The sequence below is a fragment of the Pecten maximus genome, chromosome 5 (assembly GCF_902652985.1).
Source record: "Pecten maximus chromosome 5, xPecMax1.1, whole genome shotgun sequence".
Taxonomy (NCBI): Eukaryota; Metazoa; Mollusca; class Bivalvia; order Pectinida; family Pectinidae; genus Pecten; species Pecten maximus.
In genome coordinates, this window is record NC_047019.1 from 47,664,977 (window position 1) to 47,691,883 (window position 26,907).

General features: G+C 39.6%; 1 protein-coding gene and 1 long non-coding RNA gene across 2 annotated transcripts in view; one reads left to right on the plus strand and one right to left on the minus strand.

The window, feature by feature from the left end:
• The window catches only part of LOC117328220 (gamma-tubulin complex component 2-like), a 55,844-nt gene that overhangs the window by 13,144 nt on the left and 15,793 nt on the right, over positions 1 to 26,907 (minus strand). Inside the window, 18 exon segments of the mRNA XM_033885668.1 lie at positions 2,688 to 2,807; positions 3,637 to 3,780; positions 6,051 to 6,225; positions 8,013 to 8,033; positions 11,419 to 11,489; positions 12,520 to 12,620; positions 13,609 to 13,682; positions 14,946 to 15,125; positions 16,182 to 16,332; positions 16,506 to 16,652; positions 16,655 to 16,679; positions 17,140 to 17,211; positions 18,344 to 18,386; positions 18,606 to 18,667; positions 21,087 to 21,179; positions 25,161 to 25,205; positions 26,414 to 26,481; positions 26,724 to 26,801. Coding sequence (XP_033741559.1) covers positions 2,688 to 2,807; positions 3,637 to 3,780; positions 6,051 to 6,225; positions 8,013 to 8,033; positions 11,419 to 11,489; positions 12,520 to 12,620; positions 13,609 to 13,682; positions 14,946 to 15,125; positions 16,182 to 16,332; positions 16,506 to 16,652; positions 16,655 to 16,679; positions 17,140 to 17,211; positions 18,344 to 18,386; positions 18,606 to 18,667; positions 21,087 to 21,179; positions 25,161 to 25,205; positions 26,414 to 26,481; positions 26,724 to 26,801 — 1,670 coding nt within the window.
• On the plus strand, positions 18,026 to 18,384 carry LOC117328223. Its single transcript, XR_004532927.1, has 3 exons — positions 18,026 to 18,125; positions 18,168 to 18,192; positions 18,281 to 18,384. It is a non-coding gene; the product is annotated as an uncharacterized LOC117328223 (long non-coding RNA).

Below are 26,907 nucleotides of genomic sequence, written 5' to 3' on the forward strand. Positions count from 1 at the left end.
GACAAGTAGTAAAGGTCTAGATTCTGGGAATAGTTCCTGTAGAGACAGTAAGTCATAGTAAAGGCCTAGATTCTGGGAATAGTTCCTGTAGAGACAGTAAGACATGTAGTAAAGATCTAGATTCTGGGAATAGTTCCTGTAGAGACAGTAAGACACGTAGTAAAGATCTAGATTCTGGGAATAGTTCCTGTAGAGACAGTAAGACATGTAGTAAAGGCCTAGATTCTGGGAATAGTTCCTGTAGAGACAGTAAGACATGTAGTAAAGGTCTAGATTCTGGGAATAGTTCCTGTAGAGACAGTAAGACATGTAGTAAAGGTCTAGATTCTGGGAATAGTTCCTGTAGAGACAGTAAGTCATAGTAAAGGTCTAGATTCTGGGAATAGTTCCTGTAGAGACAGTAAGACAAGTAGTAAAGGTCTAGATTCTGGGAATAGTTCCTGTAGAGACAGTAAGTCATAGTAAAGGCCTAGATTCTGGGAATAGTTCCTGTAGAGACAGTAAGACATGTAGTAAAGATCTAGATTCTGGGAATAGTTCCTGTAGAGACAGTAAGACACGTAGTAAAGATCTAGATTCTGGGAATAGTTCCTGTAGAGACAGTAAGACATGTAGTAAAGGCCTAGATTCTGGGAATAGTTCCTGTAGAGACAGTAAGACATGTAGTAAAGGTCTAGATTCTGGGAATAGTTCCTGTAGAGACAGTAAGACATGTAGTAAAGGTCTAGATTCTGGGAATAGTTCCTTTAGAGTAAAAAGGTAGGTCTTTGTGACATAAATATTTGTGATATTTCTCTGATTTGCCAGTCGCACAGTAGGTCTTTGTGACATACCTGGGTCATCCCTCTCAAACAAGAGACCAAATTTGTCACAGTTACACAGTAGGTCTTTGTGACATATATACAGTAAAATTCACTTGCGTTGAACACACTTGAATCAAATACGTCGCATGAGTCGAATGTATCGTTTGGTCCTAATATTTCCCCTTCTTTATCTTAGTAAATTAAACAGACGATTCAAACATGGTTGAATCAGAGACGTGTATATCACATGCATGTCTCTGGTTGAAGCGAATACTGTGGTTGTGTCGAATAAATTTTGTGGTACCTCCCTTCTAAATTATACCAGAATTTCCATTTTTATGTCGAACATCAAAAGCGTCATGCTTTCTCAGGTAAACTTGCTACCACTGGCCTGATTAACCGAGTGTGACCGATCAGCCGTAAGGTGTTACCAGAGCCTTTTGTTAGTTTCTGGCTGTCGGTCGCACATCATCCCATTGTTTATACAGGTGCACATGTGAAGTAAAACGTTATAAGGAGTACATAACTTAGAATAAAATGTATACGCATAACATCTACTGTATTCTGTTTTAATATGAATCATCAGATAAGTCCATTATTTTGCTTGGTTCTGTCGACTTCAACTTATCCGAGTTTTACTGTACTAGTGACTATCCTCTGATTTGTCACAGTCACACAGTAAAAAAGTGGGTCGTTGTGACATATATACTAGTGGCATCCCTCTGAATTGTCACACTCAAACAGTAAGTCTTTTCGACAACCTTAACATTATCACTAACACCATCAACTAACTAGAACTGTCGCCAAGATGACTGACTAATACCCCCGCAATCTGCACGAGTCAATGGTGAATTGGAACTGTTAATTAGAGGCTAACTAAGATAACCCAGTAATATAGTGACCAGTTGCCATAACAACCATAATTTTGAAAAAAAAATAAAGTGGCATGCACATCTACACAGTCCTCTATATTTGTGTGAAGTTTCATTGAAATTGGCCATTTAGTTTAGGAGGAGTTGTCCGGACAAACTTAAAGTTATGGTTCTTATCGGAAAACCTGTTTATAGTGACGAGCTGCCATAGCAACCATAATTTTGTGAAAAATAAAGTGGCATGCACATCTACACATGGTCCTCTATATTTGTGTGAAGTTTCATTGAAATTGGCCATTTAGTTTAGGAGGAGTTGTCCAGACAAACTTAAAGTTATGGTTCTTATCAGAAAACCTGTTTATAGTGACCAGTTGCCATAGCAACCATAATTTTGAAGAAAAAAAAAAGTGGCATGCACATCTACACACATGGTCCTCTATATTTGTGTGAAGTTTCATTGAAATTGGCCATTTAGTTTAGGGGGAGTTGTCCGAACAATCTTAAAGTTATGGTTCTTATCGGAAAACCTGTTTATAGTGACCAGTTGCCATAGCAACCATAATTTTGAGAAAAATAAAGTGGCATGCACATCTACACATGATCATTAATATTTGTGTGAAGTTTCATCGGAATTGGCCCAACGGTTTAGGAGGAGTTGTCCGGACAAAATGCCTCTACAGACGGACAGACGGACGGACGATTCCAGTATACCCCCCCTAACTTCGTTGCGGGGGTATAATAACGAACAACAAATGATATCAGGGTAGATGGATATATATACAACTGGAAAAAATAATAAAAGTCAGGCTGCCATTGACTTGACCTGAAGGGTCCGTAGATATTTATCCTATCATGTGACCTACCATGTGACTACCATTAGACCTGCCATGTGACTTATCATGTGACTACTATGTGACTATCATGTGACATAACATGTGACTACCATGTGACATATCATGTGACTTAACATGTGATTACCATGTGACTACCAAGTGACTACCATGTGACCTACCTTGGTATTAGCCTTCTGTTTGTTAGAAGTTTCCTTCCTGTTCCTGGCCTGAAGGCCCTGTAGGGAACTTTCTCGGGATGGAGCCTCCTCCATTTCTAGCGTGGCACTCTGACTGAGACGCTGTAACCAACAGTTATAGTTTATACAGTCAATAGACATGGCTAGTATTTTATGATACAAAGTTTATTTTGGTGTGAGACTAAGGAAGCTGAGGTGAATAGGCCTTACCAAGTCATCTTTGCTTTCCATATCGAGCAAAATATACCTTGTATTGTAACATACTAACTGTGTATTTTGTTGATCCTGCAACAATTTTCTACAAGTTGACGACATTCAAAACAAATTTCCATTTTGTTTACCTTTCTTGTGTACAAATGACCCAAGTGAAGTGTATTGCTACATCGCGCAGGAAAATATCCATTCATTGATACCACTTGTGTCTGTATTTACTACCATGAAACTATTAATGCGCCATTGCAAAACAGTTCCAGACTTTTTATGTAAATCAGAGTTCAATTTCACTTCGACATGTTTGGAAATATAACACAAATACAAGACAAACAAATTCACTTTTGGCAGTTATAACATAGCATTTACAGGTCAAAGTTCATGGTCAAGTTTAAAGTTGTCCTGTCAGGTGTGAAACAAATTCACATGAATCGTATTGACGGATAAAGCATATGTTTCTCTGTCAGTAGTTCTCGGTCAGTGTGTGTGGCAGTTGCAGGATAAACTGTACAAACATTTAATAGCTAGAGATACTTCAAGTCCCAGGGACACACTGCCCGACTATAACATACCTCCATACAAGTCTAATTATATACTCATTAAGATGCTATATCCCTGAGGCAGCTGTCAGTCAGTCAATCATATTTTAAAGCAAAACTTTGGTAAGTGAAGATATAATTTTAACTACAGTGTGTATATCAGTAGATGTTTTAGAAAGTACCTGTATGAAGTTGGAGAAGGTGACGCACACCATCATGAGTTTGTGGACAATCTTGAGGAGGTCTGGGTTGGTGAGCATACAGTCCTTGAGACAGTTATTTAGAAAGTCTGTGTGGTAGTTCAGCACATCGTCCACGTTAGACACCTGGTACAGGTAATAATATAGAATCCACGTAATATTTTCTTCATTCTACATATTAATTATTTGATCCTAACAATCTCCTTTTAAATCTCTCAGCCTATGAACAGATTCTGTATCATACCACATATAGCTAAACTCCTTAGGTCTTACTTGAAACCAGAAATCAACTTATTTCAGAATTACCTCACCCCTTCATAATCTCTTAGCCTATATACAGATACTATGTATATCGCAATCTTCATACTGCTAAATTCCATCCTACTTAGATTTACTCATCTATGTTTTCCTGCTTCATGCTGAATCTATCAAGTCTAATACTGTTTCCAATCTCCCTAAAATATCCTGGTCTACATATTGAATCCACATTGATTCACTCAAATCCCTCAGAGCCAAGGACATATTTTATATCGATCCACTTGTAAAACCCTAAGAGCCAAGGACATATTTTATATCAAGCCACTTGTAAAACCCTAAGAGCCAAGGACATATTTTATATTGAGCCACTTGTAAAACCCTCAGAGCCAAGGACATATCTTATATTGAGCCACTTGTAAAACGCTCAGGGCCAAGGACATATTTTATATCGAGCCACTTGTAAAACCCTAAGAGCCAAGGACATATTTTATATCGATCCACTTGTAAAACCCTAAGAGCCAAGGACATATTTTATATTGATCCACTTGTAAAACCCTCAGAGCCAAGGACATATTTTATATCGATCCACTTGTAAAACCCTAAGAGCCAAGGACATATTTTATATTGAGCCACTTATAAAACCCTCAGAGCCAAGGACATATTTTATATTGAGCCACTTGTAAAACCCTCAGAGCCAAGGACATATTTTATATCGAGCCACTTGTAAAACTCTCAGAGCCAAGGACATATTTTATATTGATCCACTTGTAAAACCCTCAGAGCCAAGGACATATTTTATATCGAGCCACTTGTAAAACCCTCAGAGCCAAGGACATATTTTATATTGAGCCACTTGTAAAACCCTCAGAGCCAAGGACATATTTTATATCGAGCCACTTGTAAAACCCTAAGAGCCAAGGACATATTTTATATTGACCCACTTGTAAAACCCTCAGAGCCAAGGACATATTTTATATCGAGCCACTTGTAAAACCCTAAGAGCCAAGGACATATTTTATATTGACCCACTTGTAAAACCCTAAGAGCCAAGGACATATTTTATATTGAGCCACTTGTAAAACCCTCAGAGCCAAGGACATATTTTATATTGATCCACTTGTAAAACCCTAAGAGCCAAGGACATATTTTATATTGAGCCACTTGTAAAACCCTCAGAGCCAAGGACATATTTTATATCGAGCCACTTGTAAAACTCTCAGAGCCAAGGACATATTTTATATTGATCCACTTGTAAAACCCTCAGGGCCAAGGACATATTTTATATTGAGCAACTTATAAAACCCTCAGAGCCAAGGACATATTTTATATCGAGCCACTTGTAAAACCCTAAGAGCCAAGGACATATTTTATATCGAGCCACTTGTAAAACCCTCAGGGCCAAGGACATATTTTATATTGATCCACTTGTAAAACCCTCAGAGCCAAGGACATATTTTATATTGATCCACTTATAAAACCCTAAGAGCCAAGGACATATTTTATATTGAGCAACTTATAAAACCCTCAGAGCCAAGGACATATTTTATATTGAGACACTTGTAAAACCCTCAGAGCCAAGGACATATTTTATATCGAGACACTCGTAAAACCCTCAGGGCCAAGGACATATTTTATATCAAGCCACTTGTAAAACCCTAAGAGCCAAGGACATATTTTATATCGAGCCACTTGTAAAACCCTCAGGGCCAAGGACATATTTTATATCGAGCCACTTGTAAAACCCTAAGAGCCAAGGACATATTTTATATCGAGCCACTTGTAAAACCCTAAGAGCCAAGGACATATTTTATATTGATCCACTTGTAAAACCCTCAGAGCCAAGGACATATTTTATATTGAGCCACTTGTAAAACCCCCCAGAGCCAAGGACATATTTTATATCGATTTACTTGTAAAACCCCCAGAGCCAAGGACATACTTCATATTGATCCACTTGTAAAACCCTCAGGGCCAAGGACATATTTTCTATTGATCCACTTGTAAAACCCTCAGAGCCAAGGACATACTTCATATTGATCCACTTGTAAAACCCTCAGGGCCAAGGACATATTTTCTATTGATCCACTTGTAAAACCCTTGGGGCCCCAGGACATTTTCCAAATTAAAAGCATACATACGGATTCCATGTTGGTTTGGAAGATGTGCCAGTTGTGTTCTACGACCTCAAACATCATGTAATACTCAAAGTTCTGGACAAAGTTGAGCATGCGTTGTCGCAGGGCAAAGGCTGCAGAGTACCAGCGAGCTGAGTGGAGTGAGTACATCTTTGCTGCCTTATTCCCAATCCACACACTGTTGAACACAAACAGCTAAATTAATGTTTATACCTAGGACAGTCCACAGCAATTAATAACAATATAACAACACCCCTAGTCCTTAGCATTACACTGTAATCATTACTCAAAAATCAATCATATATATATAGCAATATTGATAAATCAAAAGCTATGAAAAGTGAAAATATAAAAAAATTGTAAATGAAAAGTTGACAAGCTTGCTCATATAAGATGCCCAGAGGGCCTGTTTTGCTCACCTGATTGATTTCCGCAAATGTCAAAGTAATATTAATTTTCAATTCTTGAATAACTTTGTTTTTTTATGTCCAACAATGCTACATGTATATGGTTTTGCCAATATAGGGTGAGGATCTCAACTGTTTCAAAGCTATAACTCAGAAACAAATTCCAGACTCAATATGATTGTGTTTAAAGAAACTGAGTCCCTTGGGGTGGGGAAAGAACTGGAACAGGATTGTGTTCATATCTTGATGCCCAGCAATATGGTTAGGGGGTGGTGGTTGTCAGCCCCATCATTTGTATAAATTTCAATCAAATTAAGTCACCTAGGGATAGTACCACAGAAATTTCGCTGAAGGAAGTCGTTTGTATCAATATTACCAAATGGACCCATTAGCTGTAAAAATTTGAATCCCAGCCACCTGGGGATGTTGCCACTGAAATATCAATGTCATACATTGCTTAGTTCCAGAAAGCCATTAATATCAATATTACCAAATGGACCCCTTTTGATCCCGTCCCTAAGGCCCCTGGGGGTAAGCCCTATCATTTGTAAAAATTTGAATCACATCCACCTAGAGGTGCTTCCTACCAAATTTATTTAAATTCCGGTCAGCAGTTATGCAGTAGTAGTCAATTGTGTTGATTGACGGACGGATGGACCTGGGACGCCACAGCCAAAGGACCATGGAGAGCTAAAAATACTGTTATATAGATCTAGATTAGGCAACTAACCAGGATATATAGTCAATTTAAGGGATGCTTTGAAAAGCAACATGTAATGTTGATTGTTTCAGAGAGTCAATACAGTCAGCAAGTCTGGTAGGAAATTAGCATTAACTAATTAGTTATTGGGTTTAGAAATATTTGTAGAAGTTTGAAGAAAGAAATAAAACCAAATATAAGAGGGAATAGTCATGGATTTAAGATGTTATGTATTTGATGACAGATAGGTCATTTAACCTAAATATAGGCTTCTATAGAAAGCTGCAAGCTAGGAGGACATTGGTAATATCATTATCTTGAGAGAACAGCTAGAATATATATTACATGTTACATAGCCTAGATGCTCGTAGAACTAGCACAGTATACAGGAATCACCCAGAATGGTACATCATTGTTTAAACAATATTTTGAAAACTATTAATTAATATCATGCCATTGAATTTTACATTTCAGCACCTCTAATAGACTATTACGATATACACTTAACATTTCTCCTTGGAGTGATCTATATGCATTTAAGCTATTATTCTAAGACTATTACGATATACACTTTAAATTTCTCCTTGGAGTGATCTATATGCTATTAAGCTATTATTCTAATATTTATTTTTAAGTTCTGAGTATTAATTAGCAACAGTCCATGTTAACAATAAATATACATGGTCTAACAGTGATATTATGTGACAATACAGGGGATTCCTGTGTCAACACTAGTCTGAGCATTAGAAAGAGACCGAAGATGTATGCAGGCTATATCATATGATTAACTGTTACACAAGAGATCAAATATACAAGTCTTCAGTAATATATCAGTACCATAATATAGTATATACTTACAGCTTCGTAATCTGTTGAATTCTACACAACACACAGTAACCATCTATCATATACAACATATACTTAATGATCGACTCTACACAACACACAGTAACCATCTATCATATATAACATATACTTAATGATCGACTCTACACAACACACAGTAACCATCTATTATATATAACATATACTTAATGATCGACTCTACACAACACACAGTAACCATCTATCATATATAACATATAGTTAATGATCGACTCTACACAACACACAGTAACCATCTATCATATATAACATATACTTAATGATCGACTCTACACAACACACAGTAACCATCTATCATATATAACATATACTTAATGATCGACTCTACACAACACACAGTCACCATCTATCATATATAACATATACTTAATGATCAACTCTACACAACACACAGTAACCATCTATCATATATTACATATACTTAATGATCGACTCTACACATCACAGTAACCATCTATCATATATAACATATACTTAATGATCGACTACACAACACACAGTAACCATCTATCATATATTACATATACTTAATGATCGACTCTACACAACACACAGTAACCATCTATCATATATAACATATACTTAAACCTTAACGATCAACTCTACACAACACACAGTAACCATCTATCATATATAACATATACTTAAACCTTAACGATCGACTCTACACAACACAAAATTGAAAATTGGACAATATCTAAATTTTGACCAATCAGAGGCCAGGAAATCGTGTCTGTTTTGTTTTTTCCGAAAATAAACATTTGTTTTTTTTTTATGTCACTGTGAGTTAAACGTAATTACAGGGCATGTTGGACTCCACCGTGTGGTGTCACTGTGAGTTAATTACAGGGCATGTTGGACTTGGCCGTGTGGTGTCACTGTGAGTTAATTACAGGGCATGTTGGACTTGGCCGTGTGATGTCACTGTGAGTTAATTACAGGGCATGTTGGACTCCACTGTGTGGTGTCACTGTGAGTTAATTACAGGGCATGTTGGACTCCACTGTGTGGTATCACTGTGAGTTAATTACAGGGCATGTTGGACTTGGCCGTGTGGTGTCACTGTGAGTTAATTACAGGGCATGTTGGACTTGGCCGTGTGGTGTCACTGTGAGTTAATTACAGGGCATGTTGGACTTCACCGTGTTGTGTCACTGTGAGTTAATTACAGGGCATGTTGGACTCCACTGTGTGATGTCACTGTGAGTTAATTACAGGGCATGTTGGACTCCACTGTGTGGTGTCACTGTGAGTTAATTACAGGGCATGTTGGACTCCACTGTGTGGTATCACTGTGAGTTAATTACAGGGCATGTTGGACTTGGCCGTGTGGTGTCACTGTGAGTTAATTACAGGGCATGTTGGACTTGGCCGTGTGGTGTCACTGTGAGTTAATTACAGGGCATGTTGGACTTCACCGTGTTGTGTCACTGTGAGTTAATTACAGGGCATGTTGGACTCCACTGTGTGATGTCACTGTGAGTTAATTACAGGGCATGTTGGACTCCACTGTGTGGTGTCACTGTGAGTTAATTACAGGGCATGTTGGATTTGACTGTCATGTCAACATGGACATATGTTTGGGATTAACATTTCATACATTAACCAGCCTTCCTCATACATCTTCAGGTACAGGGTATATATACACTGTGTTCCCCTTCAGGTACAGGGTATATACACTGTGTTCCCCTTCAGGTACAGGGTATATACACTGTGTTCCCCTTCAGGTACAGGGTATATACGCTGTGTTCCCCTTCAGTTACAGGGTATATACGCTGTGTTCCCCTTTAGGTACAGGGTATATACGCTGTGTTCCCCTTCAGGTACAGGGTATATATATATACACTGTGTTCCCCTTCAGGTACAGGGTATATATACTGTGTTCCTCTTCAGGTACAGGGTATATACACTGTGTTCTCCTTCAGGTACAGGGTACATACACTGTGTTCTCCTTCAGGTACAGGGTACATACACTGTATTCCCCTTCAGGTACAGGGTATATATGCTGTGTTCCCCTTCAGGTACAGGGTATATACATCGTGTGACATGCATATGACTATACGAAGACAAGCACAGTAACAGTACAACAAAATCTAAAAGCCACACTAGCACTGCTGAAGATAACTATGACAATGAAGTTCATGGATGTATCTCTAAGCTTACTACTGACTATAGATTATATAGTACAAGGATAATATTGAGTGTACAGATATGTTTCAAGGGACTTGAAGATCTTTAAACAGGAGTCAAAATTAACACTTACACACCCCCCAAATGCTAGCTGATTTTTGCAATTGTGAGTAGAAATTATTGCATTTTTTGTTGGTCTTGCTTATTTTTCAGTCAGGTTTTTGATATTTTTTTTTTACATTTATAGTGGATGACTGCAACATAATGTGCACCCTCTAAAACAAGTACATTACCCAACATGAAAAGTCATTTTATTATCATGTTATTTGTGTGAGAAAGGGAAGGACTACAACTGTGGCAAAAAGGCACATTCTATCACTCAGTTCAGATGATATCTCTGACTTTTATACTGATAAACTTGTCTCTTGCTGTTTAACTTGGCTTTGGGTTTTGAACCATTTTAGCAAATATTTCCAGTGCAAAATGACTCTAGCCATATCAGGAAGGAAATACACTAACGCAACTAATAACCAAGAGGAGTTTACACCGATTTTATAACCGATTATACAGAAAATATAAACTGTTTCTAAAGTGAATATGTTTGTGGAGTTTCTAACAGGAACATATCTGTGGAGTTTATATGGGAAATATATCTGTGGTGTTTATAAGGGATTTTAAGTGTAGAGTTTACATGAAGGAATATATCTAGGCAGTGCATACATGGGGTAATATGACTGAGGAATATGATTGGTCAGGTCTACAACAAGGGACACATGACTGAGGAATATGATTGGTCAGGTCTACAACAAGAGACACATGACTGAGGAATATGATTGGTCAGGTCTACAACAAGGGACACATGACTGAGGAATATGATTGGTCAGGTCTACAACAAGGGACACATGACTGAGGAATATGATTGGTCAGGTCTACAACAAGGGACACATGACTGAGGAATATGATTGGTCAGGTCTACAAGGGAGACATGACTGAGGAATATGATTGGTCAGGTCTACAACAAGGACACATGACTGAGGAATATGATTGGTCAGGTCTACAAGGGACACATGACTGAGGAATATGATTGGTCAGGTCTACAACAAGGGACACAACTGATCTCCTTTGACAGGGTAATTTGTGTGCATAGTTTAAACAAAGTGCTATTGTGAGTAAGCTGTGTTTATGCAGTTTTGATAGGGTGCTGTGTTAATGTTACATCTAATAATATATGTATATTCAGTGATCTTACCTGCATAGCTGTCTTTCCACATGCTTACAGTAAAATAGGTGACGGAACAGCATCTGGTATCTAGTTAGTGCCTAAAACATACAGACTAGAAAAATGAGTGTATGTTCAGTACCAAACTAGAACTGTAAGCCAATGGCTGACTAATAGCCTCACTCTCTGTTAATTGCAAAATACGGTTTTATAGTACTGACATTATTTTGAATTTTTACAAATTTATAATGAATTCTGCATGCATAATGTAAATGCCAAACTCTTCAAATGAAACGAGAAAAGTAAAGCGCCCTTTCATCAGTGAAATTGATGATGTCAGTTATAATAACACATGTATCTTACTTTCATGTTATGATTATAGGTATAATTTAGTCCACGGGAAAGCCAATGAGATGAGGAAATGATCAGGACTGGATTGTGGTGCCATGGTGATAATTTTGGAAACATCTGTGTCAAATTACATGTTTTGTTTACTTTTAATACATTATTTGACAAAAGATGAATAAAATTGGTCAAATGACTGAGGAGTTATAGCTGTTTATCGGAGTTGCATGCACAGTATTTGTGTAAAGTTTCATTGAAACTGACCCATTGGTTTAGGAGGAGTTGTGCCAACAGAATTGTTCTACCAAAAACATGTTTAAAGTGACCGGTTACCATAGCAACCATAATTTTGAGGGGAAAAAAGTTACATGCAAATCTACACAGGGTCCTCTATATTTGTTTGAAGTTTCATTGAAATAAGCCCTGTGGTTTACGAGGAGTTATCCGGACAAAATTTTTCTGATGAAAACCTGTTTATTGTGACCGGTTATCATAGCAACCATAGTTTTGAGGAAAAAAGTTGCATGCACATCTATGCAGGGTCCTTTACATTTGTGTGAAGTTTCATTGAAATTGGCCCAACTGTTTACGAGGAGTTGCCAGACAAAATTTTTCCTACAGAAAACCTGTTAATAGTGACCAGTTACCATAGCAACCATAATTTTGAGGAAAACAAAGATGCATGCACATCTACAGATTTACAAAAAATTATGAAATATTAGCAAGAACATTTACATTGGTTGTGATCACAAAATGCCAGTCTAAATGTATGTACGTAGTATGTACCTTTCTGTTGACGACCAACGACACTGGCCATTTAACAACATAGTCAAATGAGAAGGACTCCAGTCCTGATAGGTGTAAATCTGTTGGGTCCACTCTATAATCTGTAACATAGTTTTAATGTAGTGTTATATACAGTTTAAAAGGACGACTGAGACTTGGAGTCAAACTAGATGTACAGATGTGACACATATATATACTAACTAGATGTACAGGTGTGACACATATATACTAACTAGATGTACAGCTGTCATACATATATATACTAACTAGATGTACAGATGTGACACATATATATACTAACTAGATGTACAGGTGTGACACATATATACTAACTAGATGTACAGCTGTCATACATATATATACTAACTAGATGTACAGGTGTGACACATATATATACTAACTAGATGTACAGGTGTCATACATATATATACTAACTAGATGTACAGGTGTCACACATATATATACTAACTAGATGTACAGGTGTCACACATATATATACTAACTAGATGTACAGGTGTCATACATATATATACTAACTAGATGTACAGGTGTCACACATATATATACTAACTAGATGTACAGGTGTCACACATATATATACTAACTAGATGTACAGGTGTCATACATATATATACTAACTAGATGTACAGGTGTCATACCTATATATACTAACTAGATGTACAGGTGTCACACATATATACTAACTAGACGTACAGGTGTGACACATATATATACTAACTAGATGTACAGGTGTCACACATATATATACTAACTAGACGTACAGGTGTGACACATATATATACTAACTAGATGTACAGGTGTCCTTTCTAGCAACAGACATCTTTAAAGATAAGTACGTACCTCTCTAGTAACAGACATCTATACAGACAAGTATGTACCTCTCTAGTAACAGACATCTATACAGATAAGTACGTACCTCTCTAGTAACAGACATCTATACAGACAAGTACGTACCTCTCTAGTAACAGACATCTATACAGACAAGTACATACCTCTCTAGTAACAGACATCTATACAGACAAGTATGTACCTCTCTAGTAACAGACATCTATACAGATAAGTACTTACCTTTCTCAAGCTTTGTATCTATAGTAAGGATCTTAAACAGCTGGGTTATCAGGTCAAATGGCAGCAGTTCCACTCTGTAAATAAAATATTTAGGAACTACAAGTTTCACATTCAATAAATCAACAAAGAATTAACTGCCATACATTGAAATACAGTCAATTTAGCATCTACTTATCCGTAGCCTATCTACAGTTCAATGTCATGTCCCTAATTTGTCTACAATTCAATGTCATGTCCCTAGTTTATCTACAGTTCAATGTCATGTCCCTAATTTGTCTACAATTCAATGTCCTGTCCCTAGTTTATCTACAGTTCAATGTCCTGTCCCTAGTTTATCTACAGTTCAATGTCCTGTCCCTAGTTTATCTACAGTTCAATGTAATGTCCCTAGTTTATCTACAGTTCAATGTCATGTCCCTAGTTTATCTACAGTTCAATGTGATGTCCCTAGTTTATCTACAGTTCCATGTCATGTCCCTAGTTTATCTAAAGTTCAATGTGATGTCCCTAGTTTATCTACAGTTCAATGTGATGTCCCTAGTTTATCTACAGTTCAATGTCCTGTCCCTAGTTTATCTACAGTTCAATGTCCTGTCCCTAGTTTATCTACAGTTCAATGTCCTGTCCCTAGTTTATCTACAGTTCAATGTCCTGTCCCTAGTTTATCTACAGTTCAATGTGATGTCCCTAGTTTATCTACAGTTCAATGTGATGTCCCTAGTTTATCTACAGTTCAATGTAATGTCCCTAGTTTATCTACAGTTCAATGTGATGTCCCTAGTTTATCTACAGTTCAATGTCCTGTCCCTAGTTTATCTACAGTTCATTGTAATGTCGCTGGTTTATCTATAGTTCAATGTCCTGTCCCTAGTTTATCTATAGTTCAATGTCATGTCCCTAGTTTATCTACAGTTCAATGTCCTGTCCCTAGTTTATCTACAGTTCAATGTGATGTCCCTAGTTTATCTACAGTTCCATGTCATGTCCCTAGTTTATCTAAAGTTCAATGTAATGTCCCTAGTTTATCTACAGTTCAATGTGATGTCCCTAGTTTATCTACAGTTCAATGTCCTGTCCCTAGTTTATCTACAGTTCAATGTCATGTCCCTAGTTTATCTTAAGTTCAATGTAATGTCCCTAGTTTATCTACAGTTCATTGTAATGTCGCTGGTTTATCTATAGTTCAATGTCCTGTCCCTAGTTTATCTATAGTTCAATGTCATGTCCCTAGTTTATCTACAGTTCAATGTAATGTCCCTAGTTTATCTACAGTTTAATGTAATATCCCTAGTTTATCTACAGTTCAATGTCCTGTCCTTTAATTATATGTAAGATACCTGAGGTCATCCTTGAAGGGGTCTACATTGGCTGTGCTGGTCCGTAGAGCAAGCTCCAGTAATGTTTCCAGACGTGTTGGCATGATTTTATCTATATCCTGTTTCATCTCCTCTTCTGTCATATCCATAAACTGAACAATGAAGTCTCCCTTGTCCAACAGGAAATAGTGCTTCATGGATCTATTTTATGAAAGGTAGGAAAAAATATACAATATTTTTTTCGAATGTTAAGCGTCATTGACACAAGGCCCTATATTCTAGGTTGCTTTAGATCAGTCCAGATATAATCCAAAAGAACATAGGATTCAGCAATCATACTGCATATTGCTAAAGCAAACAAAAGAACAGTGACCTTGACCCGAAAACCCTGAAACTCAAGTTGTCAGATATATTTTCATACGTTATCATTGTGTGAAGTTTGATCAAAATCCCATAAGGAATGAAGCTGCTAGAGCACTGACGTTGGCATTATGTACAGTCATACGTACAAGACAGTGGAGAGGAAACCTACAGTCCCCTGGTTTCACTGGTGGTAGGGAACTAATAAGAGATAAAGTAATCTATATATAACTTACAGAGAATATTATGAATGATAAAGTACCAAGATCTTTGTAAATCAACTCAACTCATAAAAGTTTTGATTGGAAACTAAACATCACTTATAAGAATGACCAACAATGACCTTATTCATAGAGGGAGCCACTGACCTGATTTGTAGGGAAAGCCACTGACCTGATTCATAGAGGGAGCCACTGACCTGATTCATAGAGGGAGCCACTGACCTGATTCATAGAGAGAGCCACTGACCTGATTCATAGAGGGAGTCATTGACCTGATTTGTAGAGGGAGCCACTGACCTGATTCATAGAGGGAGCCACTGACCTGTTTTGTAAGGGGGAACCACTGACCTGTTTTGTAAGGGGGAACCACTGACCTGATTCATAGAGGGAGCCACTGACCTGATTTGTAGAGGGAGCGACTGACCTGATTTGTAGGGGGAGCCACTGACCTGATTTGTAGGGGGAGCCACTGACCTGATTTGTAGGGAAAGCCACTGACCTGATTTGTAAAGGGTGGTCACTGACCTGATTTGTAGGGGGAGCCACTGACCTGATTTGTAGGGAAAGCCACTGACCTGATTTGTAAGGGGTGGTCACTGACCTGATTTGTAGGGGGAGCCACTGACCTGATTTGTAGGGAAAGCCACTGACCTCGTTTGTAGGGGGAGCCACTGACCTGATTCGAGCCATCAGCTGTTTCTCCTCCATTAGGAGCTCCAGGAGGACTTTGCTGGCATAGTTGTAGGCACGTTCTATCTGTTCGGTGTAACGTCGATCCTTAAGGGTATACACAATCTCCTCGGCACTGGGACACTTTATATCCCGCCCTTCATACAGAAAACAACACCTCTAAAACGTACTGTACAAAATGGTCTAGACAGGAATGAATCTCCTAATACAAAAATAACAAACATTTCCAGCATTCCTAAACATTCTATGATACTATATCATTACATTGTACACATTGGAACTGGTCCCGGTAAGATGGATGCCTACTTACCACACAGGCGTATTACATTGAGATATTTGCCGGTGTTTAAGATCTTGTCCGCGACCTGTTCTAGGAAGACTGGTATACGCTCCCTACAGATAGTGTAGTGCTGTTCCCAGTATGCATCATTGTAGTCCTCCTGGAGTTTCTCTTTTGTATTGTCTCGTTTTCCTCAACCAGGAACTGAAATCACAGGTATAGACATCGTGTACTGGACAAAGTTACCTGACCTATTGCTGTAGATACATCATAGAGGCAACACTGAAATATTCACTATAAATCAATCAAAGGGCCTTTGGCCCTGAGAAACGTCAGGGTCTGAGGTCATACAATATTTATACTCTAAAATAGTCTAGAACACCAAACATTCATATTTCATTTTAAATAATTGCAGTAAACACGGTTTACATCATTTAAATCGTGTCAATAATTGCTATCAAAATAGGAACTATATTAGGCTGCGGATGTATATCATTTGTATGACAGAAAAGAGGAATTGTTAGCCGGAAACAAAAGTGTCACTAACAACATTTTCCCATGACTATAACGGCAGGTGCCAAAGGCATCCTGACGTTAAAAAGAAAGTCTGATTTTAGAAAAACAAGAGTTACTTTTGATTTTAGTATGAAACATATATACTAACCTCAGAGTAAGGATCAGATATAATGCCTTTGTAGATCCACTTCTCCAGGATTTCAAAGTATGGAACACACGCCTGTCAATGTAACATAATGACAATTTACATTAGAGATCATCAAACCAATGGGCTCATTAGACCTGGTCTATTTTCATTTACGCTGTACAACGGTTAGACTGGCCAGACTGGTTGGACTGGTAGGACCAGAATTGTTCATTTATGAAATAAGGACAGACCTGGTGATTTTATATTGTATTCAGATGAACTTTGACAAAGGTTTTAAAGGCCTGTATTAACATTTGCAGACCTATCAAGATATATGCGGAAATATTTTTAACAAGAGGCCCAGAGGGCATGTATTGGTCACATTGATATGTCAATAAATAATGGAAAACAATCTACATTTCAAGATAAGGACTTTGAAGAATTTGCCATACTTCCCCTATTTGGCTCTCTCCCTTGGGGATAGACCCACCATTTATACAAAATAGGTTTCCCTTCATCCAAGGATACTTCAGACCAAATATGGACTGTATCCAATCATTTCTACATAAGAAGGATTTTAAAGTAATTGCTATCTTTCCCCTATTGGGCCCGGCCCCTCAGGTCCCTGAGCAGATGATGGGAAATGTATCATAGCATCAGCTCACAGATCATTTCAACCACCTAACCTAAAATTATCTTAACTGATCAGCCTGACTGGGTGAGGTAGTGTACTTACTGACTGGGTGAGGTAGTGTACTTACTGACTGGGTGAGGTAGTGTACTGACTGGGTGAGGTAGTGTACTGACTGGGTGAGGTAGTGTACTTACTGACTGGGTGAGGTAGTGTACTTACTGACTGGGTGAGGTAGTGTACTTACTGACTGGGTGAGGTAGTGTACTGACTGGGTGAGGTAGTGTACTGACTGGGTGAGGTAGTGTACTTACTGACTGGGTGAGGTAGTGTACTTACTGACTGGGTGAGGTAGTGTACTTACTGACTGGGTGAGGTAGTGTACTTACTGGGTGAGGTAGTGTACTGACTGGGTGAGGTAGTGTACTTACTGACTGGGTGAGGTAGTGTACTGACTGGGTGAGGTAGTGTACTGACTGGGTGAGGTAGTGTACTTACTGACTGGGTGAGGTAGTGTACTGACTGGGTGAGGTAGTGTACTTACTGACTGGGTGAGGTAGTGTACTTACTGACTGGGTGAGGTAGTGTACTTACTGACTGGGTGAGGTACAAACACAGCTCCTGGCCTTTGGAATCCCTGTAAGCAGAGTGGGTGTTACATAAAACTATCAGTCATATTACACATACCACAAGTCACATTATGAATAATTCACCAACATTTATCAGCCTCTCTGCTCCTACAGTTTATGTTAACATTTCCTGTGACTTTATAATTAGTTAATATTCCACAAATTATTCAACAATTTCACTAATTTCTATAAATTTAGTAACATAAAGCGACAAGATGTTGACTCACCCTATCAAGCCGGAGGTTTTCTCGTGAAGAAGGCTCAAAACCACACCTCCAATACATTCCCCCTGTAATTAAACACACTTAAATCTTAGCATGTTTTGGTATCATTTCATTACAAGAAGCCCATATGCCTTAACGGTCACCAAAGTTCACACAATTTGATCAATTTTGTTCTAGCTCATCGACTGAAACACAGCAGAGTGAAGTATCTTGTCAAAGGAAACAACATAGAACCTGTGCCAGGACTAGTGACCCTTCGATCATGTAGCTCAGTGTCCTACCCTGTTGACAGGGGACACATTAAATCTACCCTGTTGACAGGGGACACGTTATATCTACCCTGTTGACAGGGGACATGTTATATCTACCCTGTTGACAGGGGACATGTTATATCTACCCTGTTGACAGGGGACATGTTATACCTATCCTGTTGACAGGAGACATGTTATATCTACCCTGTTGACAGGGGACATGTTATATCTACCCTGTTGACAGGGGACATGTTATATCTACCCTGTTGACAGGGGACATGTTATACCTACCCTGTTGACAGGGGACATGTTATACCTACCCTGTTGACAGGGGACAAGTTATACCTACCCTGTTGACGGGGGACATGTTATATCTACCCTGTTGACAGGGGACATGTTATATCTACCCTGTTGACAGGGGAAATGTTATATCTACCCTGTTGACAGGGGACATGTTATACCTACCCTGTTGACAGGGGACACGTTATACCTACCCTGTTGACGGGGGACATGTTATATCTACCCTGTTGACAGGGAACATGTTATATCTACCCTGTTGACAGGGGACACGTTATATCTACCCTGTTGACAGGGAACACGTTATACCTACCCTGTTGACAGGGGACATGTTATATCTACCCTGTTGACAGGGGACAAGTTATACCTACCCTGTTGACAGGGGGCATGTTATACCTACCCTGTTGACAGGGGACAAGTTATATCTACCCTGTTGACAGGGGACAAGTTATACCTACCCTGTAGACAGAGGACACGTTATACCTACCCTGTTGACAGGGGACACGTTATACCTACCCTGTTGACAGGGGACATGTTATATCTACCCTGTTGACAGGGGACATGTTATACCTACCCTGTTGACAGGGGACAAGTTATACCTACCCTGTTGACAGGGGACACGTTATACCTACCCTGTTGACAGGGGACAAGTTATACCTACCCTGTTGACAGGGGATAAGTTATACCTACCCTGTTGACAGGGGACATGTTATATCTACCCTGTTGACAGGGGACATGTTATACCTACCCTGTTGACAGGGGACATGTTATATCTACCCTGTTGACAGGGGACAAGTTATACCTACCCTGTTGATGGGGACATGTTATACCTACCCTGTTGACAGGGGACATGTTATACCTACCCTGTTGACAGGGGACAAGTTATACCTACCCTGTTGACAGGGGACACGTTATACCTACCCTGTTGACAGGGGACATGTTATATCTACCCTGTTGACAGGGGACATGTTATACCTACCCTGTTGACGGGGGACATGTTATATCTACCCTGTTGACAGGGGACATGTTATATCTATCCTGTTGACAGGGGACAAGTTATATCTACCCTGTTGACAGTGGACATGTTATATCTACCCTGTTGACAGGGGACATGTTATACCTACCCTGTTGACAGGGGACAAGTTATATCTACCCTGTTGACAGGGGACATGTTATATCTACCCTGTTGACAGGGGACATGTTATATCTACCCTGTTGACAGGGGACACGTTATATCTACCCTGTTGACAGGGGACATGTTATATCTACCCTGTTGACAGGGGACATGTTATATCTACCCTGTTGACAGTAGACATTTTATATCTACCCTGTTGACAGTAGACATTTTATATCTACCCTGTTGACAGGGGACAAGTTATATCTACCCTGTTGACAGGGGACACGTTATATCTACCCTGTTGACAGGGGACACGTTATACCTACCCTGTTGACAGGGGACAAGTTATATCTACCCTGTTGACAGGGGACATGTTAAATCTACCCTGTTGACAGGGGACATGTTATATCTACCCTGTTGACAGGGGACATGTTATACCTACCCTGTTGACAGGGGACATGTTATACCTACCCTGTTGACAGGGGACAAGTTATACCTACCCTGTTGACAGGGGACATGTTATACCTACCCTGTTGACAGGAGACATGTTATATCTACCCTGTTGACAGGGGACATGTTATATCTACCCTGTTGACAGGGGACAAGTTATACCTACCCTGTTGACAGGGGACATGTTATATCTACCCTGTTGACAGGAGACATGTTATATCTACCCTGTTGACAGGGGACATGTTATATCTACCCTGTTGACAGGAGACATGTTATATCTACCCTGTTGACAGGGGACATGTTATATCTACCCTGTTGACAGGGGACAAGTTATATCTACCCTGTTGACAGGGGACAAGTTATACCTACCCTGTTGACAGAGTTGGCAACTGCTGCCAATATTTCCAGTGTTCTCATTGTCGGCTGAATGTAAAACCACACCTTCTGTAGCGTGAGGTTTCCCTGTAACAGATCCAATCAGTATATGAGTATTTCAAAACAATAACTATGGACATTCTGCAAAATTCGTAATGTTCTTTATACAAAATGCTGTCTGATCTAGCCTACTTACCAGTCTGATGTAGTCTACTTACCAGTCTGATGTAGCCTACTTACCAGTCTGATGTAGCCTACTTACCAGTCTGATGTAGCCTACTTACCAGTCTGATGTAGCCTACTTACCAGTCTGATGTAACCTACTTACCAGTCTGATGTAGCCTACTTACCAGTCTGATGTAGCCTACTGACCAGTCTGATGTAGTCTACTCACCAGTCTGATGTAACCTACTTACCGGTCTGATGTAGCCTACTCACCAGTCTGATGTAGCCTACTTACCAGTCTGATGTAGCCTACTGACCAGTCTGATGTAGTCTACTCACCAGTCTGATGTAACCTACTTACCAGTCTGATGTAGCCTACTCACCAGTCTGATCTAGCCTACTCACCAGTCTGATGTAGCCTACTTACCAGTCTGATGTAGTCTACTTACCAGTCTGATGTAGCCTACTCACCGGTCTGATGTAGCCTACTCACCAGTCTGATGTAGTCTACTCACCAGTCTGATGTAGCCTACTCACCAGTCTGATGTAGCCTACTTACCAGTCTGAAGTAGCCTACTTACCAGTCTGATGTAGCCTACTCACCGGTCTGATGTAGCCTACTTACCAGTCTGATGTAGCCTACTTACCAGTCTGATGTAGCCTACTTACCAGTCTGATGTAGCCTACTTACCAGTCTGATGTAGCCTACTCACCAGTCTGATCTAGCCTACTCACCAGTCTGATGTAGTCTACTTACCAGTCTGATGTAGTCTACTCACCAGTCTGATGTAGCCTACTCACCAGTCTGATCTAGCCTACTTACCAGTCTGATGTAGCCTACTTACCAGTCTGATGTAGCCTACTTACCAGTCTGAGGTAGCCTACTTACCAGTCTGATGTAGCCTACTCACCAGTCTGATGTAGCCTACTTACCAGTCTGATGTAGTCTACTTACAAGTCTGATGTAGCCTACTTACCAGTCTGATGTAGCCTACTTACCAGTCTCATGTAGCCTACTTACCAGTCTGATGTAGCCTACTCACCAGTCTGATGTAGCCTACTTACCAGTCTGATGTAGTCTACTTACCAGTCTGATGTAGCCTACTTACCAGTCTGATGTAGCCTACTTACTAGTCTGATGTAGCCTACTCACCAGTCTGATGTAGCCTACTTACCAGTCTGATGTAGCTTACTTACCAGTCTGATGTAGCCTACTCACCGGTCTGATGTAGCCTACTTACCAGTCTGATGTAGCCTACTGACCAGTCTGATGTAGTCTACTCACCAGTCTGATGTAGTCTACTTACCAGTCTGATGTAGCCTACTGACCAGTCTGATGTAGCCTACTTACCAGTCTGATGTAGCCTACTGACCAGTCTGATGTAGTCTACTCACCAGTCTGATGTAACCTACTTACCAGTCTGATGTAGCCTACTCACCAGTCTGATCTAGCCTACTCACCAGTCTGATGTAGCCTACTTACCAGTCTGATGTAGTCTACTTACCAGTCTGATGTAGTCTACTTACCAGTCTGATGTAGTCTACTTACCAGTCTGATGTAGCCTACTCACCGGTCTGATGTAGCCTACTCACCAGTCTGATGTAGTCTACTCACCAGTCTGATGTAGCCTACTCACCAGTCTGATGTAGCCTACTCACTAGTCTGATGTAGCCTACTTACCAGTCTGATGTAGCCTACATACCAGTCTGAAGTAGCCTACTTACCAGTCTGATGTAGCCTACTCACCGGTCTGATGTAGCCTACTTACCAGTCTGATGTAGCCTACTCACCAGTCTGATGTAGCCTACTTACCAGTCTGATGTAGCCTACTCACCGGTCTGATGTAGCCTACTCACCAGTCTGATGTAGCCTACTCACCAGTCTGATGTAGCCTACTCACTAGTCTGATGTAGCCTACTTACCAGTCTGATGTAGCCTACATACCAGTCTGAAGTAGCCTACTTACCAGTCTGATGTAGCCTACTCACCGGTCTGATGTAGCCTACTTACCAGTCTGATGTAGCCTACTCACCAGTCTGATGTAGCCTACTCACCAGTCTGATGTAGTCTACTTACCAGTCTGATGTAGCCTACTTACCAGTCTGATGTAGCCTACTCACCAGTCTGATCTAGCCTACTCACCAGTCTGATGTAGTCTACTTACCAGTCTGATGTAGCCTACTCACCAGTCTGATGTAGCATACTTACCAGTCTGATGTAGCCTACTTACCAGTCTGATGTAGCCTACTCACCAGTCTGATGTAGCCTACTTACCAGTCTGATGTAGTCTACTTACAAGTCTGATGTAGCCTACTCACCAGTCTGATGTAGCCTACTTACCAGTCTCATGTAGCCTACTTACCAGTCTGATGTAGCCTACTCACCAGTCTGATGTAGCCTACTTACCAGTCTGATGTAGTCTACTTAGCAGTCTGATGTAGCCTACTTACCAGTCTGATGTAGCCTACTTACCAGTCTGATGTAGCCTACTCACCAGTCTGATGTAGCCTACTTACCAGTCTGATGTAGCTTACTTACCAGTCTGATGTAGCCTACTCACCGGTCTGATGTAGCTTACTTACCAGTCTGATGTAGCCTACTGACCAGTCTGATGTAGTCTACTCACCAGTCTGATGTAGTCTACTTACCAGTCTGATGTAGCCTACTCACCGGTCTGATGTAGTCTACTTACCAGTCTGATGTAGCCTACTTACCAGTCTGATGTAGCCTACTCACCGGTCTGATGTAGTCTACTTACCAGTCTGATGTAGCCTACTTACCAGTCTGATGTAGCCTACTCACCGGTCTGATGTAGTCTACTTACCAGTCTGATGTAGCCTACTTACCGGTCTGATGTAGCCTACTCACCGGTCTGATGTAGCCAACTCACCAGTCTGATGTAGCCTACTTACCAGTCTCATGTAGCCTACTTACCAGTCTGATGTAGTCTACTCACCAGTCTGATGTAGCCTACTCACCAGTCTGATGTAGTCTACTCACCAGTCTGATGTAGCCTACTTACAAGTCTGATGTAGCCTACTCACCAGTCTGATGTAGCCTACTAACCAGTCTCATGTAGCCTACTCACCAGTCTGATCTAACCTACTCACCAGTCTGATCTAGCCTACTTACCAGTCTGATGTAGCCTACTCACCAGTCTGATGTAGCCTACTTACCAGTCTGATGTAGCCTACTCACCAGTCTGATGTAGCCTACTCACCAGTCTGATGTAGTCTACTCACCAGTGTGATGTAGCCTACTTACCAGTCTGATGTAACCTACTCACCAGTCTGATGTAGCCTACTTACCAGTCATATCTAGCCTACTCACCAGTCTGATCTAACCTACTCACCAGTCTGATGTAGTCTACTCACCAGTCATATCTAGCCTACTCACCAGTCTGATCTAACCTACTTACCAGTCTGATGTAATCTACTTACCAGTCTGATGTAGCCTACTTACCAGTCTGATGTAGTCTACTTACCAGTCTGATGTAGTCTACTCACCAGTCTGATGTAGCCTACTTACCAGTCTGATGTAGTCTACTTACCAGTCTGATGTAGCCTACTTACCAGTCATATCTAGCCTACTCACCAGTCTGATCTAACCTACTTACCAGTCTGATCTAACCTACTTACCAGTCTGATGTAGCCTACTTACCAGTCTGATGTAGCCTACTTACCAGTCTGATCTAACCTACTCACCAGTCTGATGTAGCCTACTTACCAGTCTGATGTAGCCTACTTACCAGTCTGATCTAACCTACTTACCAGTCTGATGTAGCCTACTTACCAGTCTGATCTAGCCTACTCACCAGTCTGACATAGCCTACTTACCAGTCTGATGTAGCCTACTTACCAGTCTGATGTAGCCTACTTACCAGTCTGATCTAGCCTACTTACCAGTCTGCTCTGGTGTTCCAGCTGTGCCACTAATATCATGTAATCCTGTAACAGATACAATTCTCTACATTATGACAGACATACAGCAGTTTGATTTTCTCTCCAGGTGTGTATTATGTGAATGATTTAATGAAAACAAACTACAATGTAGATACATGGGAATGTAGCAGGGATGGATTAAATGAGTTTTCTTTATTATTAAGTTAAGGAGTTAGTATGTACTTTAATTTTTGTCATGTCGTCGTTTTACAGTTGTGTCCGTTCATACGCAGTAATCACGTCCGTATTGTATTCAGTGGTGTGATTCTGTATTCTGTAGTCGTAGGTATTTTGGAGTTTGTGTTTTTCATATCCTATGTAGTGTGATGTCTTATTGTGCCAAGTGACGTCTTGTGTTCTGATTGGTCAGTTGGGTTGTGGTCGTTGCCTTTGTGTGGTCAAGTGGTCAGTTGGCGGGAAAACGTTCTTTCATGTAGATGGGGATATTTACAAAGAGATGGCAAAGAAATGACAAAGACATGTAATTAATATGGCCATTAATTAACATCACCTGAAATTATTTCTTTCTATTTGTACATCATTAGTTTAATGATGTGATGTTTATTAAAAGTATTTTATTACGTAGATTATACATTTAGCTATTTGCTAAATATGAACAGGGCAACAGGTGTCATTTCATGTAAAATATTTGTCCATATATACATACTCTACAAAGTTGTTAAAGTACCACTAAGAATATCTAAAGCAATTTAAAAGTTTTGTCATCAAGTATTCCGTCAAATGTTAAATAGTTAGAGTGGATTTATTATTGTTTTTAGATATGTGAGCTGTGTGTAATATTATGAGCTGTGTGTAATTACTTATAGCTAGCAACTTGTGGTCGACTCACACAGATAGGTCTATATGAGAATATATATAAATTTATATTTATGATCAATTGTATTTAATATCAAAATTATATAAGTGTTGATCAATAACTTCAATGCTATTTGTGTTGATTTGAGAAGTGATTGTATAAGTCATTTGAATGGAAAAGGGACAAGATGATAACACAAGTATTGTAAGAATTACGTCCCTTGAATGTCAATGTATGTATGTGTGTAGTGAATGTTTGTGACAAAAACATAATCTTTGTATTTATAATTGTTACAGGGTTTTATTCCCAACATGTCTGGACGACAATAAAATCACCAATTCATCATGTGGTTGTGTGTTATATTGCTACATTTAAACACCCCGTTACAGGAACATACCTTTATCAGGGTACGCATGGCTGCACTCAGAGCTTGGTTCACCAGTCCGTACTCAAATGCTGATTTCTCTGTAAAAACAACAAAGAACACATCATTTCATCAGTCAGCAGCATGATATACATCACAGATAACAGCACATTACATATTGATCAAGTTAGGCAAGATGAATGCCTAGAAATTCATCACAGTTTTGTGTCTCATGTTTTCTTTATTACAACAAATTAGATAAAATGAGATGAAGCAAAATGAGATTTTATTTTTGTTTGTATTGTTCAATATATTCCTCAAGGCAGCTTCTAGGCAAATTTACCTTCTATAAAGCGAACAACTGTGGAGTAGTTGGAACACAGCGGTAGCTGACGTCGTACAAGTTCCTGGAGGGAGGGATCTGTAACATAAACATCTATATATCATCAGACACAATACACAAGTTCCTAGAGGGAGGGATCTGTAACATAAATCATCTATACATCATCAGACACAATACACAAGTT